The sequence below is a fragment of the Aquarana catesbeiana genome, linkage group LG11 (assembly GCF_042186555.1).
Source record: "Aquarana catesbeiana isolate 2022-GZ linkage group LG11, ASM4218655v1, whole genome shotgun sequence".
Taxonomy (NCBI): Eukaryota; Metazoa; Chordata; class Amphibia; order Anura; family Ranidae; genus Aquarana; species Aquarana catesbeiana.
In genome coordinates, this window is record NC_133334.1 from 7,106,105 (window position 1) to 7,126,269 (window position 20,165).

Consider the following 20,165-nt stretch of genomic DNA (forward strand, 5'->3'; position numbering starts at 1 on the left):
CAGGAAAACAGAAAATTGTATCATACTTAACGTAATTTTCCTTTCCTGGGGCCTATCCATGGCAGCATGCATGCCCGTCCTTGGCATTCGATATTGGGGGGTATTGGTCTTTCTTTTATAATATATTCACTATCCTGAGGGGCGGAGCTTATCACAGGTATGCTGCCATGGATAGGCACCAGGAAAGGAAAATTACGGTAAGTACGATACAATTTTCAGTTTTTAAGGGATTTTTTTTAGTTGGGTCCTTTAGAGTTATGGAAGCTCCTTTCATTTATCCTGGACCTGTTCTTGTGACAAAAAAGGACCCTTATTAGCCTCATGTTACTAGAAAGAAAAAAACAGACAGAGGGGAAAAAATAAAAACAGTACACAAATAATCAAATACACAAAAAATAGGAAAAAAAAAAAAACACGCTAGTAGAAGTTGATTTACCAGCAGTTTGTAGAAGAACAAAACCTATGTAATTTATTTTCTATGATCCCCAGCTCCATCTAGTGGCCATAATGTGGTGTCTTCCTGAAGCACTTTCAAATAATAACATTCGACCTTCGGCCTAATAACATTAGATTTTGCTCTATTTGCACAGAACAAATGTACCAGCATTCCACTCAGCAAATAGCTATGCCTTTTTTTTTTTTTTAAATACAGTGGAACCTTGGTCAACGAGTAACGCGGTTAACGAGTGTTTTAAAAGAAGAGCAACTTTTTTTTTTTTAAATTCTGACTCGGTTTGCGAGTGTTGTCTCGTAAAACAAGCAGAATTCAAGATAATGGGGTGTGCAGTACCGCATTTGGCCAGGGGTGCGGGGGCGCCGTTTATACTCGGAACGGTACGGAGCCGTTCAGAGCCGTTCGGAAATACTCGGAAACACTCGGAAATACTCCGTTCACGAGTATTTCCGAGGCTCTCCGGCGCCCCCCCACCTCTGGCCACATGCGGTATTGCATGCAATAGAAGTCAATGCGGAACGAATTATCTTCGTTTCCATTGACTTCCATGGGGAAACTCGCTTTGATATGCGAGTGCTTTGGATTACAAGCGTTCTCCTGGAACGGATTATGCTCGCAGTCCAAGGTTCCACTGTAAATACGCCCTTTAGTGTATAGCTGTTTCTTTTTTATTGTCCATTCAACGGGCTGGGGGGTGGGGTGGGGTGGTGACATCACAGTGTGCTTTAATTCTAAGAAAAAAAATGGCGCTGTCATCCCGATTCTTGGATTCACACTGGAATAACAATGAGCACATCTGCTGTCTTGGTACGTGATGCCATGCCTGTCCCCAATACCGAGGGATGAGGATGACAGCCCCAGATTTCTTTCCTTTAGGCGGGCGCCGTTCGCGCCTCGTGAATTTGCTCGCAATGATTTCCATCCAGTAATTAGCATTGTTGTGACGCAGCGATCGTCCCCGGCACAGAAATCACATCTTATTTAGAAGACGGCTCCAGGTAAGGCGATATAGCCGCAGCTGCAGCCCCCCCCCCCTCCCCCAATCACGCGGCATTAATATTGTATTAGACAATAGAGATCACTTCTTCTTCCTTAATTGGTACTTACATTTTTTTTCCTCTGGTGAAATTACTGATTGATTTTGAAGTTTAAATGAACTCATTTATTATAATTGCGGAAGTCCTGAATACAAAGCAGTTTAAAATAAGGAACGTCACGGCGAGATTGATGGTCCTCCCGCGCCATATGTCTCCCCCCCCCCCCTTGACTTCACCGACGGCTCTTACATTTTCGGGAGGAATTACAAATAAAAAAAGAACTAAAATCATCTTCATTTAGATGACGGGGGGAGGGGGAGGGGGCGGGAGACGCGGGTGAATATATCGTCGCCGCCAATCCCAAAATCACGAACGTGACCTTTCCTGCTGGGAAGACGGTCAGATTTGACGCCACGATAAAAGGGCGTCGTCCATGAAAGGTTAAAATAAGAATGTTTACAAATTTCCCCACAAAGGGGGGGATTTACCCCTCACTTCCTGTCTGGACAGGAAGTGATAGAAAATCTCTTTGATGGGGGTCACAGACAAAATCATATTTTCAGTAGAGCGGGGGGAGGGGATCGGGATCTTGTCTCTGGCTTTTATTTCCATCTGCGTAGCTGAGGAGGAGATTTCTTCTCACTTCCTGTCAGGACAGGAAGTCATGAAAATATCTTTAATGGAGACACAGGCAAAGGCAAAAAGACACATTGATAACGGAGCGGGGAAGGTTTGGAATGTGTGAAAAGGTTTTTTTGTTTTGTCTTCCTGGTGACAACTGATGCTTCCATTCCATGTATTGGTGTCACAAGGACAGGAAGTGAGAAAAAATCTCATTGGGGGAGAAGGATGATCCACAATGATAGATAGGTATTTTGCTCTGTGAAGGTTTCTCTTTAGGATTTTGAACACAGGAGATATGTAAATAATGCTGACGCAGTTTTCGGGACGCATTTTCTACATCCAGCTCCTCCCACTGCCACTGACCCCTCCCCCCGCCCGCCATAATTACTGGCTGTCATAATGACAGCCAGGCATTGCTTCATATTAATCATCAGCAGCAGCTGTCAAAATTCAGCCTCCTCTGTGTAAACTGACACTTGTAGATAATCTACAAGTGCCATTGCGTAAATACAATGTAACGATGTATAGTTGATAGTTGATGTAATGGGGGTTCTGATGAGGACAGTTGCTGTAAGGGGGCTCTGATGGGGACAGTTACTGTAAGGGGGCTCTGATGGCGACAGTTGCTGAAAGGGGGCTCTGATGGGGACAGTTACTGTAAGGGGGCTCTGATGGGGACAGTTACTGTAAGGGGGCTCTGATGGGGACAGTTGCTGTAAGGGGGCACTCTGATGAGGACAGTTGCTGTAATGGGGGCTCTGATGGGGACAGTTGCTGTAAGGGGGCTCTGATGGGGACAGTTGCTGTAAGGGGGGCTCTGATGGGGACAGTTGCTGTAAGGGGGGCTCTGATGGGGACAGTTGCTGTAAGGGGGGCTCTGATGGGGACAGTTGATCTAAGAGGGGCTTTGATGGAGACAGTTGCTGTAATTGGGGCATTAATGGGAACAGTTGATGCAAGAGGGGCTCTGATGGGGACAGTTGATGTAAGGGGGCTCTGATGAGGGGGCACAGTTGCTGTAATGGGGGCTCTGATGAGGGGACACAGTTGCTGTAATGGGGGCTCTGATGGGGACAGTTGATGTAAGAGGGGCTCTGATAAGGACAGTTGGTGTAAGGGGGCTCTGATGGGGACAGTTGATTTAAGGGGGGCTCTGATAGGAACAATTGCTGTAAGGGGGCTCTGATGAGGGACAGTTGCTGTATGGTGGCTCTGATGGGGACAGTTGCTGTAAGGGGGGCTCTGATGGGGACAGTTGCTGTAATGGGGGCTCTGATGGGGACAGTTGCTCTGATGGGGACAGTTGCTGTAATGGGGGCTCTGATGGGGACAGTTGCTCTGATGGGGACAGTTGCTGTAATGGGGGCTCTGATGGGGACAGTTGCTCTGATGGGGACAGTTGCTGTAATGGGGGCTCTGATGGAGACAGTTGCGGTAAGGGGGCTCTGATGGAGACAGTTGCTGTAAGGGGGTTCTGATGGGGGGGCAGTTGCTGTAATGGGGGCTCTGATGGGAACAGTTGCTGTAAGGGGGCTCTGATAGGGACAGATGATGTAAAGGGGGCTCTGATGAGGACAGTTGCTGTAAGGGGGCTCTGATGGGGGGACAGTTGCTGTAATGGGGGCTCTGATGGGGACAGTTGATGTAAGAGGGGCTCTGATTAGGACAGTTTCTGTAAAGGGGCTCTGATGGGGGGACAGTTGCTGTAATGGGGGTTCTGATGGGGACAGTTGATGTAAGGGGGCTCTGATGGGGACAGTTGATGTAATGGGGGCTCTGATGGAGACACAGTTGCTGTAATGGGGGCTCTGATGGGGACAGTTGATGTAAGAGGGGCTCTGATTAGGACAGTTTCTGTAAAGGGGCTCTGATGGGGGGACAGTTGCTGTAATGGGGGTTCTGATGGGGACAGTTGATGTAAGGGGGCTCTGATGGGGACAGTTGATGTAATGGGGGCTCTGATGGGGACAGTTGATGTAATGGGGGCTCTGATTGAGGGGACAGTTGCTGTAAGGGGGGCTCTGATGGGGACAGTTGAAGTGAGGGGGCTCTGATGAAGACAGTTGCTGTAAAGGGGCTCTGATGGGGACAGTTTCTGTAAAGGGCGCTCTGATGGGGACAGTTGATGTAAAGAGGGACTCTGATGAGGACTCCTGATGTAAGGGACACTGGATATAAGGAGGCACTGGTTCTGATTAATCCTCCTAATGAAATGACAACCCAGTACATACCAGTGTTCCCTGTCCACTCCTGCACCACCCCTGTCCGTCAGATGTTATTTGCTAGTTGTGGCTCATAATACATAAGTGCACTGAGTGAACGGGGAATACTGGTTTCCTGCACCCCCATAACACTGCTGACATTATGGCCCCTGAATTTATATACTGCACCCCTGGATCAGATAAGCTAGATCCGTCCCTGGCTATTACTTTTCTGACTTTTCTTTATTCTTTCTATTTTTTTTTTTTTTTTCATGCGTTTTGCTTGATTATATTTTAAGTGTCGCATAAAAAGAAAGTTTGCAAAATAAAAAAAAAATTAAAAATGCCCTTTTTCATTTGCAAAAAACTCTGCCATACAAAAAAAATGGGACTAATTAGAGAATAAAATGTATAATTTTTATTTACAGTACAACTACATTTTTAAAAAATGAACGCCAGTTAAAATAGATTTTTTTTTCTTTTATCGTCATGTCTTTTTTTAGGTTCCATAAGAAAAGTTTTGCAAGACAATACTGCCAATAGAAAGCACACAAAAAAAAAAAGAAACAATTAGGCCTCATTCTCATGGACATACTTAAAGTTATTGTAAAGCTTTAATTTTTATTTTATTAAAACATGTCATACTTAGCTGCTCTGTAATGGTTTTGCACAGAGCATCCCCCATTCTCCTCTTCTTTGTGCTTCTGGCAGGGCTCGGCCACGCCCTTCACTCACAGAATTTGATTGACAGCAGCAGGAGCCAATGTCTATTGATCTGCCCTGTGAGTAGGGATAGAACAGAGAGAGCCGCTGCTCTGGGTCACAGCAGGGGGGGGGGGGGGTGGGGGTGCTGGGGGGATCCCAGTCACAGAAGGTTTTTTTACCGTAATGCATTACGGTAAAAAACCTTAAAGCGGAGTTCCAATTAAAAAAAGCGGAAGTTCCATTTTTGGGTGGAACTCCACTTTAAGGTTTTACAAAGACTTTAATCGTACACCCATGGGAGAGTCGTATTTGCCAGCATGGAGTGCTCCAAATTTGATACCCACGTGGGAACATGTCCGCGAATGCAGAAAGTGTGAGTTCTGGGAGCTGGCTGGTGGCTTCAATGACCAATAAGAGAAGCTCAGGAGACCAGAGGGCCTTGCCCGAGATTGACTTTTACAAGAAAAGTCAAGATCCGCATATAACTTCAGTTGCCTCTCTCTGAACTTTTCATCGCCTTGACATGCTGTGACCTTCGATGATGTAGCTAATTCATCGTATGCTCAGTCTGAATTTCCCAGGTTTGTCTAGACATGCTGGGACTTGTAGTACCCAGAGAGCTACCAGGCTACTGTGTGCCGCTAACCATCCCTCCACACCCCACCAACAATCCATCTACTCACACGTTGAAAATCTTTAATGGAAAATAAAATCTGGGAATGGTAACATATCGTAACATGCAACTGATTGTATCAAGCAGCAGGTCGAAGGTCAAGCGTTTGCTACAAATGGTTAGCAATCAGAACAATGTTTCAGCAGCAGAAAATAAAACACTGTGCAGCACAACTCATGACAATGTGACATCATCAGGACAGTAAAACCAAAAAAAAAACTAATTTCCACCAATCCATTCATAGATCGGTCTGCAAAAGGTCCCAAGATGGGGAAAATGTTCTAGGGAAGGCCGGAGGGAGGATTTAATTGTGCAGGTTGAACTTTGAACCCAACTTTTTTAGGCTGCATTTAGTAAAAACGATTTTCCTTTACACTAACGGAAAAAAAAAAAACAATTGCATACAATAAGAGTAGAGTGTACTAGTGAATATAGAATTCAGGAGTCATTCAGGCACTTCCCCAGTTTTACATTTCACTAAAAAACCCTCCAATAAGTCAGGCACCCCTGTGATTTCCTAGGCACGCCGGTATCGGCCTCCTTTGATAAAAGTTTTGGATATTTGGTCCAGAAATTTCTCCACAAAGTGCAGTCCATTTTTTTCTGAGACCTTTAATCATAAAGACCTCCACGTTTTCGCTTCAGTTCAGGTGTCGTTGTCAGATTCGATAACACTTTGCGGAGGAGAATGGACGCCATCTCCCGAGTACACTATTTCTTGGGCTCAGTCGTCAATGTTTTTGGCACAACAGTAAAATGTTTTCGAACCTTCCCTAAAATGTTTTCTTGACCCGTGGTGTGGCCAGTTGTCCCTGGGAGGGTTTCTGGCCCTGACTGGTGGCCGGTTGTCCTTGGAAGGGTTTCTGGCCCTGGCTGGCGGCCGGTTGTCCTTGGGAGGGTTTCTGGCCCTGGCTGGCGGCTGGTTGTCCCTGGGAGGGTCTCTGGCCCTGGCTGGCGGCTGGTTGTCCCTGGGAGGGTCTCTGGCCCTGGCTGGTGGCCGGTTGTCCTTGGGAGGGTTTCTGGCCCTGGCTGGTGGCCGGTTGTCCTTGGAAGGGTCTCTGACCCTGGCTGGCGGCCGGTTGTGCTTGGAAGGGTCTCTGACCCTGGCTGGTGGCCGGTTGTCCTTGGGAGGGTTTCTGGCCCTGGCTGTCCTGCATCCTGCGAGGCTTGTGCTGCGGAGATTCTTTTCTTCCGGCAGGCTGTGGGTTAGGACACAGAACACCATTAGATTGGAAACTGCGGGAACAACTTGAAAAATTGAATTTTTGTCCTCATTTTAAAATCCTTTTCTTGGGAGTCCATTGAGGGACTCAAAAAGTCATATACAGTGATTTGGGATATATTGCTGCCTAAAGGAGGCTTGGACCCTGGCAAAGAAAAAATCTGTAGGCTAGCCCCTCCTATTCCCAGCAAGCGGTACTAAGAACATGATCATAAATATAGAGCGGTGGGACCTGTGTCCCCCACAATGGACTCCAAGAAACAGGATTTTACAGTGAGTAAAAAAATCCACTGAGGGACACAGGAAGTCATATACAGTTTCTCGGGTTATACTGCTGTCTACAGGAGCACTGAACGTTGGCAATGAAAAAAATCTTTAGCAAGCCTCTCCCATTCCCAGCATGCTTCAGTTTGTAGCAAGCAATACCATAAGAGAGAAGGGTGGGATTTATGTCCCTCAATGGACTCCAAGAAAGGATTTTACAACAAGTACAAAAATTACATCTGGCCTGTTGAGGGATTTCTAAAACCTTCAAGTCATCCAAAATTGGTCCAACCGAGGGATGGGCAAAAGCAAACAGCCCAATGATGACTAAAAATTAGAGCTTCCATACAATTCAAGGACTTACGCCCAAAGCTGGTATCGGATGAGGCCAAACTCCCCACCTGGTAGGAAGAAGACAAGACCAGGTGGTGACCAGCACAGGAACTAAGCCTGATGTCAGAAGACCATGAATACTTATACTAGTGAGAGAGACACAGCATGGAGGGAACCCCAATACATAGACCATAACATGGAAACTGGTCTACCTGATCCATGGAAAGGAGGAGAAGTAGGGTTGCCACCTCATCCCTTTAAACCCGAACACCTTTGAATTACACTTCAAGGTTCTGAGGTTAACTAAATGCAGATAAGGCAACAAGTGAGTTTAATTACCACCTTAATCAGCCACAGAACCCGTGTAATTAATATGTGTTCGGGTTTAAAGGGATGAGGTGGCAACCCTAAGGAGAAGGCAGCAAAACATTGTAGACATTTCCTAGCAGAGCTGAAGATGTCCGTCTTTATAGGACTTTAGCAAACAACTGAGGCATGCTGGGTAGGAGGGGTTATCCTAGGCTGGCCTAAAGTTTTTTTTTTTTTCCGGTGTTCAAAGCCTCTTGCAGATGGCAGTATAACCCAACAGTATATGACTTCTGTGTCCCTCAGTGGACGAGAAAAAAATAAAATATGTATATGAAGTGTGGTAAGATGCTCCAAAAACAATATTTTTACATCTTACATTTTCTTTTTAGACATTTAATAGGTAGGAGCAGCAGATACAGCCAACGTGGACACTCAGCTGGCTGCCTTTAGTGCCATCAGGAGACGCCAGCCCTGAAGAAGAGGGGGGGAGGTTATTTCCCCCCTAAATGTGTTGGCTGTATCTGATGCTCTTACCCATTAAATGTTTATGAAAGTCCTTCAAGGCTCTCCTCTGTACACATCCAGGAATTCATCATCTGGCGAGAGCTTCTTGGGGATATCCCATGTAGGTATACATACCAGGATGTCCCGTGAGGGTGTAAATACCGGGATGTACTGTGAGGGTGTAAATACCGGGATGTCCCCTGAGGGTGTAAAGACTGGGATGTCCCCTGAGGGTGTAAATACCGGGATGTACCGTGAGGGTGTAAAGACCGGGATGTCCCGTGAGGGTGTAAAGACCGGGATGTCCCGTGAGGGTGTAAAGACCGGGATGTCCCACAAGGGTATAAATACTAGGGTGTCCCGTGAGGGTGTAAATACCGGGATGACCCATGAGGGTGTAAATACTGGGATGTCCCATGTGGATGTAAATACCGGGATGTCCTATGTGGAGATAAATGCTGAGATGTTCCATGTGGGTTTAAATATTAGGATTTCCCATTTGGGTATAAATACCAGGATGTCCCATTAGGCTGTAAATATCGGGATGTCCCATGTGGGTATAAATACTGGGATTTTCCAGGTGGGTATAAATAGTAGGATTTCCCATGTGGGTATAAATACTGGGATTTCCCATGTGGGTATAAATACTGGGATTTTCCATGTGGGTATAAATGCTGAGATGTCCCATATGGGTATAAATACCGGATGTGTTCTGGACACTCATTAGAACTGAGGATATCATCTGAATAAGCCCCGTGACTAACAATGTTCTGGAACCCCGATCTGTCTTCACATCAGATTTTCTTGTTGATAAATACCATTCTCAATGACGTATTATTGTGTTACGTACAGAGCTAGAAGTCTTCAGACCAGAGGTCTTCTTCGCAGACGTTCCGTTGGGCAAAGGACAAGATGGAACTTTCTTACGGACGGCCTGAAAAACAGAGAAAGGATTTTCCATAAGACATGTAGTGGTTTATTTATAGAAAAGTTGCATAGCAAACTTTTATTCAGTCATAAAAAAATTTAAAAAAAGAGTGGTTCGGGAAAATACTTCATTTTGGCCACTAGATGGAGCTGAGGATCATTAAAAATAAGTATTTACTTCCTACTACTGAATCCACAGTCCTGCCTAGATGCTCCCCCACACCGTCCAGGATCCATTCTGAAGGACATATCCAAGAATCACAAGACTTCAATACTGATTTGTTCACAACAGTGAAGAGAATATCGTTAGTCGCAGAGGTTATTGGTTGTTAATGGGGCGGCTCACATGAAAACACGGCTACCTTCCAATGGGTATCCAGAACGTGGTTCAAAGCATCAGAAGTAGCAGCGGATCAAATGGTGAACGAGTCCAAATCACGTATGATTAATAATAAGTATCACATAAAACAACCAACGCGTTTCAGGGGGCAAACTACTCCTTCATAAGGGCCACAAGAAAGTACTAGACATGTACGATTCGCTTGGTTCCAAATTCGTTTTTTAACGAATTTCGACAAATTTGCTAATTTGGAAACATCAGAATTAATGAAAACTCGTTTAACGTTTTTTTCCAAATATTCGTAAAAATTGAATATTAGTAAATTAGTTAAATCTAAAAATTCGTAAATTCGAAAATCTGAAATAATAACTAACTAATAAATTATAGGTATTGGAATTTCCTTTCAAATTTGTCTGTTTAGTGAAGGTAACAAATACGAATTTATCTGAAGTTACGAATGATCCGAAATAACGAATGTCGCATCTAAACGAATGGAACGTAATGAATTAATAATACTAAATAACAATAATAATAAAAAACTTTTTATTATTATTTATTTATCATTAATTTGTTCCATTCCATTCATTTAGATGCAGCATTCGTTATTTCGGATAATTCATAACGGATAAATTCGTATTCTTTACGTTCAATAACAGCCAAATTTGAAAGGAAATTCCAATACCTATCATTTAATAGTTTGTTATTATTAGTTAGTTATTCTTTAGAATTTTCAAATTTTCTTTTCTTATTTTCAGATTTTCGAATTTACGAAATTTCTAATCTACGTATTTACGAATTGCAATCATAACGAATGACTCAAAAAGAAACCAAAAAAACAAATGAAACAAAAACAAACACATTTTTCGGCAGTGCACATGTCTACAAAGTACCTATATATAAATATATAATAAATAGGGAGATTATAAAAAGTATGAATGTAACACAAGGGAATATTAAACAATGTCTAGACAGTATATGTAACTAAATATAATGAATGTATCTACAGGTAACAAGAAAATAAATATAATACATTTATCTACTGGTGACCAAGGAAATAATAATGAAGGGCTGCCTTTAACGTGGGGCAAAAGGGGCAGCTGCCCCGGGCTCAGTCATTGTGGTGGTGCTCAAAGCAGCTGCCCCTTGAGCCCCCTCTGCCTGCAAATAGTTGATAAGTAGATTCGGGAGGCCCAAGAAAATGTTTGTCCAGGGTCCAATTAATATTAAAGACGGCCCTGAATGAATGTCTCTATAGGTAACCATGGAAATAAATATAATGTCTACATGTAATCATGGAAAATAAAATGTAACCGTGGAAATATATATAATATATATATTTTTATAATCGTGGAAATAAATATAACGAATGTATCTATATGTAACCATGGAAATAAATATAAGGAATGTATCTATATGTAACCATGGAAATAAATATAACGAATGTATCTATATGGGATCACAGAAGGAATTACGATCGTGTCGTGTCGATCGTTGGAGTCGGGATGGTTTTCGGTCGTCTGTCATTTCTCTGCGCAGTAATACATCCAAAATAACAGCCCAAATGTGCGTTTACGAGCCGTTGCATCGTCGTCATAAAGTCAGAGCGGGACATTTACAGTCCAGTAAAAAGATATTTAAAATGTCTTTTGGATATATAATCCAGTTAAAGGAAATATTAAATTCTCCAATAAGCTGCAGATAACGATAAAACAAAGAGTTTATGGAACAATCACAGGAAACATGACTTGTATGTTCAATGAGATCCGTCCGGAGTGATGTCTCCAGATATGGTGAGCAGTAAATCTCCGGAATGTTCCAGACCATGGATTGTATGGATGGAGTCTGGGGGGGGGGGACACAGAGAGACATGGGGGGGTCTCTTCATAAATGTGACTGTGATCTCTGTACAGCACTACGGTATATGTCAGAGCTATATAAATGTATAATAATGATAGTGTGTGACTGTGGGGGAGGGGACATTAGAGTGTAAGCTCCTCTGTATAGAGACTGATGTGGGGGGGGGGAGGGGACATTAGAGTGTAAGCTCCTCTGTACAGAGACTGATGTGACTGTGGGGGGGGACATTAGAGTGTAAGCTCCTCTGTACAGAGACTGTGACTGTGGGGGGGGACATTAGAGTGTAAGCTCCTCTGTACAGAGACTGATGTGACTGTAGGGGGAGGGGACATTAGAGTGTAAGCTCCTCTGTACAGAGACTGATGTGACTGTGGGGGGAGGGGACATTAGAGTGTAAGCTCCTCTGTACAGAGACTGATGTGACTGTGGGGGGAGGGGACATTAGAGTGTAAGCTCCTCTGTACAGAGACTGATGTGACTGTGGGGGGAGGGGACATTAGAGTGTAAGCTCCTCTGTACAGAGACTGATGTGACTGTGGGGGGAGGGGACATTAGAGTGTAAGCTCCTCTGTACAGAGACTGATGTGACTGTGGGGGAGGGGACATTAGAGTGTAAGCTCCTCTGTACAGAGACTGATGTGACTGTGGGGGAGGGGACATTAGAGTGTAAGCTCCTCTGTACAGAGACTGATGTGGGGGAGGGGACATTAGAGTGTAAGCTCCTCTGTACAGAGACTGATGTGACTGTGGGGGGGAGGGGACATTAGAGTGTAAGCTCCTCTGTACAGAGACTGATGTGACTGGCTCAGTGATCTCTGTACAGCTCTTCGGTATATGTCAGCTATATAAAAGTATAATATCAAATAGAGGGGTCCCATTGCAGATTTTGGTGTCCCAGCATTCCCTGATATCGAGGACAGAAGATAGGGGGCGCTCTAGTACCGGTTTGGTTGGTGTAGACGGTTTGCTGCTGCAGCTGTCGGTTTCGGAGGTTCCGGTGCTGCTGATTGGACTGGCGCGATCTTCCGTCGTGTCCAATGGGCTTCTCTGGACCAAGGAAGGATCATCAGAATCCCCATCAACATTGTCATCACTGTCCACACTCTCCTTCCAATGCTTCATCATCTGGACGATGTTGGGGGTGCGCTGGATGGTCTTCCCCTAGGAAGTGAAAGTTTTACATGTTAATGAGAAAGAAACGTGGTGCACTGATAGGTACTGATAGGAGGCACTGATACATGGCACTGAAAGGAGGCACTGATAGATATCACTGATAGGAGGCACTGACGGGCACTAATAGTTGGCACTGATAGGAGACACTGATCGATGGCACTGATAGGAGACATTGATAGATGGTACTGGTACATGGCACTGATAGATGGCACTGATAGGAGGCACTGATAGATGGCACTGATAGGAGGCACTGATAGATGGCACTGATAGGAGGCACTGATAGATGGCACTGAAGGTGGCACTGATAGATGGTACTGATAGGAGACACTGATAGATATCACTGACAGGAGGCACTGACAGGCACTAATAGTTGGCACTGATAGGAGACATTGATAGATGGTACTGATAGGAGACACTGATAGGAGACACTGATAGATGGCACTGATAGATATCACTGACAGGAGGCACTGACAGGCACTAATAGTTGGCACTGATAGGAGACATTGATAGATGGTACTGATAGGAGACACTGATAGGAGACATTGATAGATGGCACTGATAGATGGCACTGATAGATGGCACTAATAGTTGGCACTGATAGGATGCACTGATAGATGGCACTGATAGGAGACATTGATAGATGGTACTGATGGGAGACACTGATAGGAGGCACTGACAGGCACTAACAGTTGGCACTGATTGGCAGCATCGGTGGGCACTGTAGGGACTGTCCTGATTATCAGTGTTGATGTCCCTTTTACCGGCTCTCTTCTCTTCTCTCCTCTCCTCCTCATGCTGTCAGCGCGAGGAAAGAAAAGTCAATAACCGTCTTGTGTTTATATCCTTAATCAGCTGTCATTGGACACAGCTAATCACATGTTAAAGGCGGCTGTGATTGGCCCTTTACCCCGATCTGTGATCAGCTGAGTCTGAGGCTCATTTGCACGCTGCAGGGGGCGCCGCGGGCAGCACCAGAAAGGGAGGAACCTCCATGTGTGCCCGGCAAATTAATCCCGCGCTGTAGCTGTTTCTTCAGCTATAGCATGGGCAGGAAGAGGTTAAAGCTGAACGCCGGGCAAAAAACACATCCATACAAATGTCTTCCTCAATAGCCACAAAAAAAAAATCAAAATCCACTTTATGTGCACAAAATGCCTTTACCAAGTCAGATATTACAGGGGCAGTGACATCATCATAGCCTGTGCAAGCTCCACCCACTACAGAAAACTACAGGAGGGGGCGGAGACAAGACCAGTCACCCTACACAAAGAGAGAGTAGAGCTGTGGGAGGGGCCAGCAGGCTCCACCCACTGCAGAAAACTACAGTAGTAGGTGGAGACAAGACCAGTCACCCTGCTCAAGGAGAGAGAGAGAGAGAGCAGAGCAGAGCTGTGGGAGGAGTCCAGCAAGCTCCACCCAGTAAAGAAAACCACAGGAGGGGGCGAAGACAAGATCAGTCATCCTGCACAAAGAGAGAGAGAGAGAGAGAGAGAGAGCAGAGCTGTGGGAGGGACACAGCAGGCTCCACCCACTACAGAAAACTACAGAAGGGGGCGGAGACAAGACCAGTCACCAGTGGCGTCGCTAGGGGGTGGCTTTTGGGGCTATAGCCCCGAGTCTCTGCAGGGGTCCCCAAGGGGAGGGGAGGCTCTCTGGGAACCCTGATGCAAGGGGGAGGTTCTCTGGAGATCCTAATGTAAGGGGGCTCTCTGGGGACCCTGATGTGAGGGGGGGCTCCCTGGGGATATATACACACACACACACGTATATTATATACATGTGTATGCCAGCCCAAGCATATGACTTTCTTTACTACGTTGCTATGGGCTCTAGCCCCAGATCTTTTGTATACCTAGCAACTCCCCTGCCAGTCACCCTGCACAAAGAGGGAGTAGAGCTGTGGGAGGGGCCAGCAGGCTCCACCCATTACAAAAAACGACAGGAGGGGGCGGAAACAAGACCAGTCCCCCTGCACAAGGAGAGAGAGAGAGCAGAGCTGTGGGAGGGACACAGCAGGCTCCACCCACTACAGAAAACTACAAGAGGGGGCGGAGACAAGACCAGTCCCCCTGCACAAGGAGAGGGTTAGCAGTGGGCGGTCTTTATTACAGGAAGTCTCACACGGGATGACTGCACAGATCTGGAGGAAGATTCTAGAAGAAGTCACATGACCGGTGGATTTATTACCCCGGAGGTCAGATTTAGGGAACGGAGGATTGAAGGTGATTGGAGGATGATGGGAGGTCACTCACTATGAAGGGATCGGGACTCACCGTGATCCAGGGGTCGTCCAGTAATTCGTTGGCTGTGATCCGTTCTGCGGGATCCACTCTGAGGAGTTTCTGCAGAACGTCTTTGGCTTGAAGAAGAAATAAATAAATAAATAAATAAATAAATGGACGGCTTCCCCCGAATGTGACAACCAAAATCCCACCAATCCCGCAGTCTCAACATTTCCAACCAATCAGAAGCTGAGATGCCGAGCGGTGAAATGATAAACGTTCGGTGGAATTTCCTCCAGCTCACATTGGGCCATTTTGAAAATGTGAGAATTATTCTTTAAAGGCGCCCCCAAAAGCGGCGGATTCTGTCACCCAATAGAAACGCGCGGTTTAAAAATCAGGCCCCAATTCACATCTCCGCATTTTTGATCATGCAGCAAATCACACAGAAAACGCAACACCTTACCGCGCATTTCACAAAACATGCTGCAAACACACGCCGTGCGCAACCATTAAATGTTCAATTTATCCCGACCGCGGGGAGTGGGCGAGTGTTTGCTGCAAAATAAAACAAATGCACCGCACTCCGCTCCAAAGAAAGTACAGGAGCTTCTTTGGGGGCATTTGTCGAGCTTAGAGCACACCAACAATGGGGCACTATTCCTTCCACTGACACCAACAATGGGGCACTATTCCTTCCACTGACACCAACAATGGGGCACTATTCCTTCCACTGACACCAACAATGGGGCACTATTCCTTCCACTGACACCAACAATGGGGCACTATTCCTTCCACTGACACCAACAATGGGGCACTATTCCTCCCACTGATACCAACAATGGGGCACTATTCCTCCCACTGACACCAATGATGGGGCACTATTCCTCCCACTGACACCAATGATGGGGCACTATTCCTCCCACTGATACCAACAATGGGGCACTATTCCTCCCACCGACACCAATGATGGGGCACTATTCCTCCCACTGACACCAATGATGGGACACTATTCCTCCCACTGACACCAATGATGGGACACTATTCCTCCCACCGACACCAATGATGGGGCACTATTCCTCCCACTGACAACAATGATGGGGCACTATTCCTCCCACTGACACCAATGATGGGGCACTATTCCTCCCACTGACATCAATGAGGGGGCACTATTCCTCCCACTGATACCAATGATGGGGCACTATTCCTCCCACTGACACCAATGAGGGGGCACTATTCCTCCCACTGACACCAATGATGGGACACTATTCCCCCCACTGACACCAATGATGGGACACTATTCCTCTCACTGACACCAATGATGGGGCACTATTCCTCCCACTGATACCAATGATGGGACACTATTCCTCTCACTGACACCAATGATGGGACACTATTCCTTCCACTGATACCAATGATGGGGCACTATTCCTCCCACCGACACCAATGATGGGGCACTATTCCTCCCACTGACACCAATGATGGGACACTATTCCTCTCACTGACACCAATGATGGGGCACTATTCCCCCCACTGACACCAATGATGGGACACTATTCCTCTCACTGACACCAATGATGGGGCACTATTCCTCCCACTGATACCAATGATGGGACACTATTCCTCTCACTGACACCAATGATGGGGCACTATTCCCCCCACTGACACCAATGATGGGACACTATTCCTCTCACTGACACCAATGATGGGGCACTATTCCTCCCACTGATACCAATGATGGGACACTATTCCTCTCACTGACACCAATGATGGGACACTATTCCTTCCACTGATACCAATGATGGGGCACTATTCCTCCCACCGACACCAATGATGGGGCACTATTCCTCCCACTGACACCAATGATGGGGCACTATTCCTCCCACTGATACCAATGATGGGGCACTATTCCTCCCACTGATACCAATGATGGGACACTATTCCTTCCACTGACACCAATGATGGGGCACTATTCCTTCCACTGATACCAATGATGGGGCACTATTCCTCCCACTGACACCAATGATGGGGCACTATTCCTCGCACTGACACCAATGATGGGGCACTATTCCTCTCACTGATACAAAAGATGGGGCACTATTCCTTTCACTGACACCAATGATGGGGCACTATTCCTCGCATTGACACCAATGATGGGGCACTATTCCTCTCACTGATACAAAAGATGGGGCACTATTCCTTTCACTGACACCAATGATGGGGCACTATTCCTCTCACTGACACCAATGATGGGGCACTATTCCTTTCACTGACACCAATGATGGGGCACTATTCCTCCCACTGATACCAATGATGGGACACTATTCCTCCCACTGATACCAATGATGGGGCACCACATTCTGCTCAAAAAAAAAAATACAGTAGCTTATTTAGGGGTGTTTGTCATGTGTAGGGCTTCTCTATGCATGACGTGAATCACCGCATGAAAAAAACATGCAAAAAAAAAACCCCACAAACAGGAATACGAGTTCCTCCTACTCACAGATGGACGGGACATAAAATCGCTGCACCAAAAAGAAGCTCCTTAACAATAAAATGTCAGAGTGAGTTCTGGGCACGGAGCCTCAATCTGGTTCCACCCGAATATTAAACCGTTTCCATCGTCAGAATTCAGACACAACGAGGGGAAACGTATCTGAGCGCGGCAGCCAATCAGCTTCTAGCTTTTATTTTCAAACCTTAACCAAGCAAGCTGAAGACAGAAGCTGATTGGTCGCCGTGTACAGCAGCTCCAGATTCCACCCGCTTTAGTTTTGATACTTTCCCTCCAGTGAGGATTCTACAAAATGTAAAAGTAAAAGTAGGAAGTTTGTAAGTTTGTGACTTTGATGTCGCTGGTTATTATTCCCGGCGGAGTCGGCCCGGCTGGACGCTGATTTGAGGTGATGGGAAACCAGCGGAATGTCTTTCCCTGTGAATGTAAAGCGCGGAGAGCGGATCGTAACGTCGGGGAACGCTGAGCGCACTTAAGAGGGAAAAGGTTGCCGACGTTCCCCTCGGAAAGGTTGTTTGTGCATTAAAGCCGTGACATTTCCTCGCTATGATACGAGATCGCGGCGCGGCCTTCCATTGTAAAGACAAAAGACTAAATGCGATCGATCAATACCAGAACCTTTCCTAAAGTACGCTTTCATGTACGCCGAAACAATGGCGCCTTCTGCCCCGGCGTGCCGGCTGCTAAAAAAGGCCTTTTATTTCCCCCGCGTCCGCTTTTCCCTGGAGCGCCGCCCCGACGCTCCGATTCCGACGGCTTTTAAAAGCCCCTATTTTTTTTTTCTCAGAGTCGCACGCTGCGCCTGTCCTTAAAGCCGAACTTTAAAAAAAAATGCGCCCGCCACTTACCGGGGCTGCTGACGATCTGCCACGCCGCGTGGGAAAAGTTCAACTCTCCTTTCTTTATCAGCTCGAAAAGTTTCTCCTCCGAATTCGCCATGAACGGCGGATCTCCGCACAACCTGCAAAGAAAAACGTTCGTCAGACGCCGCGATGGAAACAGATGTAAAGGGGATTCTGTTTAAAGTGGAGCTGTCTGAATTCTATACATTCCTAATAGGTCACAATATGACTTTATCTAAGCTGAGATGATGTCATCAGTCTGCTGCAGGCAGGAGGAAGCATTTCCTCAGTCTCTCCTCCCCCAGTGATCAGACTGCAACATTGTAACTTTTTCTAGGCTGAGATGATGTCATCAGTCTGCTGCGGACAGAAGGGAGCATTTCCTCACTCTCCCCCCCCCCCCAGTGATCAGACTGTACATTATAACTTTGCCTAGGCTGAAATGATATTAGTAATCTGCTGCAGGCAGGAGGAAGAACTTCCTCAGTCTCCACTCCCCCCAGTGATCAGACTGCAGCATAGTAACTTTGCCTAAGCTGAGATGATGTCATCAGTTCGCTGCAGACAGGAGGGAGCATTTCCTCAGTCTCCCCTCCCCCAATGATCAGACTGCAATATGGTAACTTTGTAGCAATTCACAAGGTGAGAGGGGCTGATGTGAGTCGGACATTTGTGAACACAGAAAAGAACTACACAGCCAGGGCTGGTGCAAGGATTTTTGACACCCTAGACGAAACCTCATTTTGTTGCACCCCCCCTTGGCTTCACCCCTGACCACACCCCCTTTGCCCTGCCCCACCTTTTTAACCACTTCAATACCGGGGGACACTTATACACCTTCCTGCCCAGACCAATTTTCACCTTTCAGCGCTGACACACTTTGAATGACAATTGCGCGGTCATACTACACTGTACACAAACTAAATTTATCACTTTGTTCCCACAAATAGAGCTCTCTTTTGGTGGTATTTCATCACCTCTGCGGTTTTTATTTTTTGCGCAACAAATACAAAAAGACCAAAAATTTTGAAAAAAAAAAAAAAAGTTTTTCTTTGTTTCTGTTAAATTATTTTGTAAATAAGTACGTTTTCTTCTTCAATGACGGGCACTGATATGGCTGCACTGATGGGCACCAATGAGGCGGCACTGATGGACACTGATGGGTGGCACTGGTATGCAGCACCGATGGGCACTCATAGGCGGCACTGATGGGTATTTATGGGTGGCACTGATGGACACTGATGGGTGGCACTGGTATGCAGCACCGATGGGCACTCATAGGCGGCACTGATGGGTACTTATGGGTGGCACTGATGGGTACTTATGGGTGGCACTGATGGACGCTGATGGGTGGCACTGGTATGTGACATCGATGGGCACTCATAGGCGGCACTGATGGGTACTCATGGGTGGCACTGATGGGTGGCACTGATGGACACTGATGGGTGGCACTGGTATGCAGCACCGATGGGCACTCGTAGGCGGCACTGATGGGTACTGATGGGTGGCACTGATGGACACTGATAGGTGGCACTGGTATGCAGCACCGATGGACACTCATAGGCGGCACTGATGGGTACTTATGGGTGGCACTGATGGGTGGCACTGATGGACACTGATGGGTGGCACTGGTATGTGGCATCGATGGGCACTCATAGGCGGCACTGATGGGTACTTATGGGTGGCACTGATGGGTGGCATTGCTGGGCATCACTCATTTTTATTGTGCCATAGAGGTGCCAGTCAGTGCCCATTTGTGGGCACTGATTGGCATATGTTGGGCATTGATTTTCCATGTGGATGGCCATGGGGGATGTACCTGGCCATCCACTTGTTAGGGGCTTCCCTGGTGGTCCAGTGTGGGCACTCGAAGGGGGGCTCCACTGATAAACAATCACCACAGACCCCCCTGTCAGGAGGGCCGCCGATCGTCTCTCCTCTACTTGTGTCTGTCAGACGCGAG

The 20,165-nt window shown here is 46.4% G+C and overlaps 1 protein-coding gene across 2 annotated transcripts in view; it reads right to left on the reverse strand.

Annotated features, from left to right (window-relative positions):
* Positions 1–5,703: 5,703 nt before the first annotated feature.
* Positions 5,704–20,165, reverse strand: part of STK33 (serine/threonine kinase 33) — a 94,911-nt gene continuing 80,449 nt past the window's right edge. For both annotated transcript variants that reach the window (XM_073603975.1, XM_073603976.1), the window contains exons 9-13: positions 18,209–18,321; positions 14,897–14,982; positions 12,393–12,611; positions 9,177–9,260; positions 5,704–6,893 (exon numbers count right to left, since the gene is read on the reverse strand). In XM_073603975.1, coding sequence (XP_073460076.1) covers positions 6,468–6,893; positions 9,177–9,260; positions 12,393–12,611; positions 14,897–14,982; positions 18,209–18,321 — 928 coding nt within the window. In that variant the 3' untranslated portion in view covers positions 5,704–6,467. The remainder of the gene's footprint in view (positions 6,894–9,176; positions 9,261–12,392; positions 12,612–14,896; positions 14,983–18,208; positions 18,322–20,165) is intronic.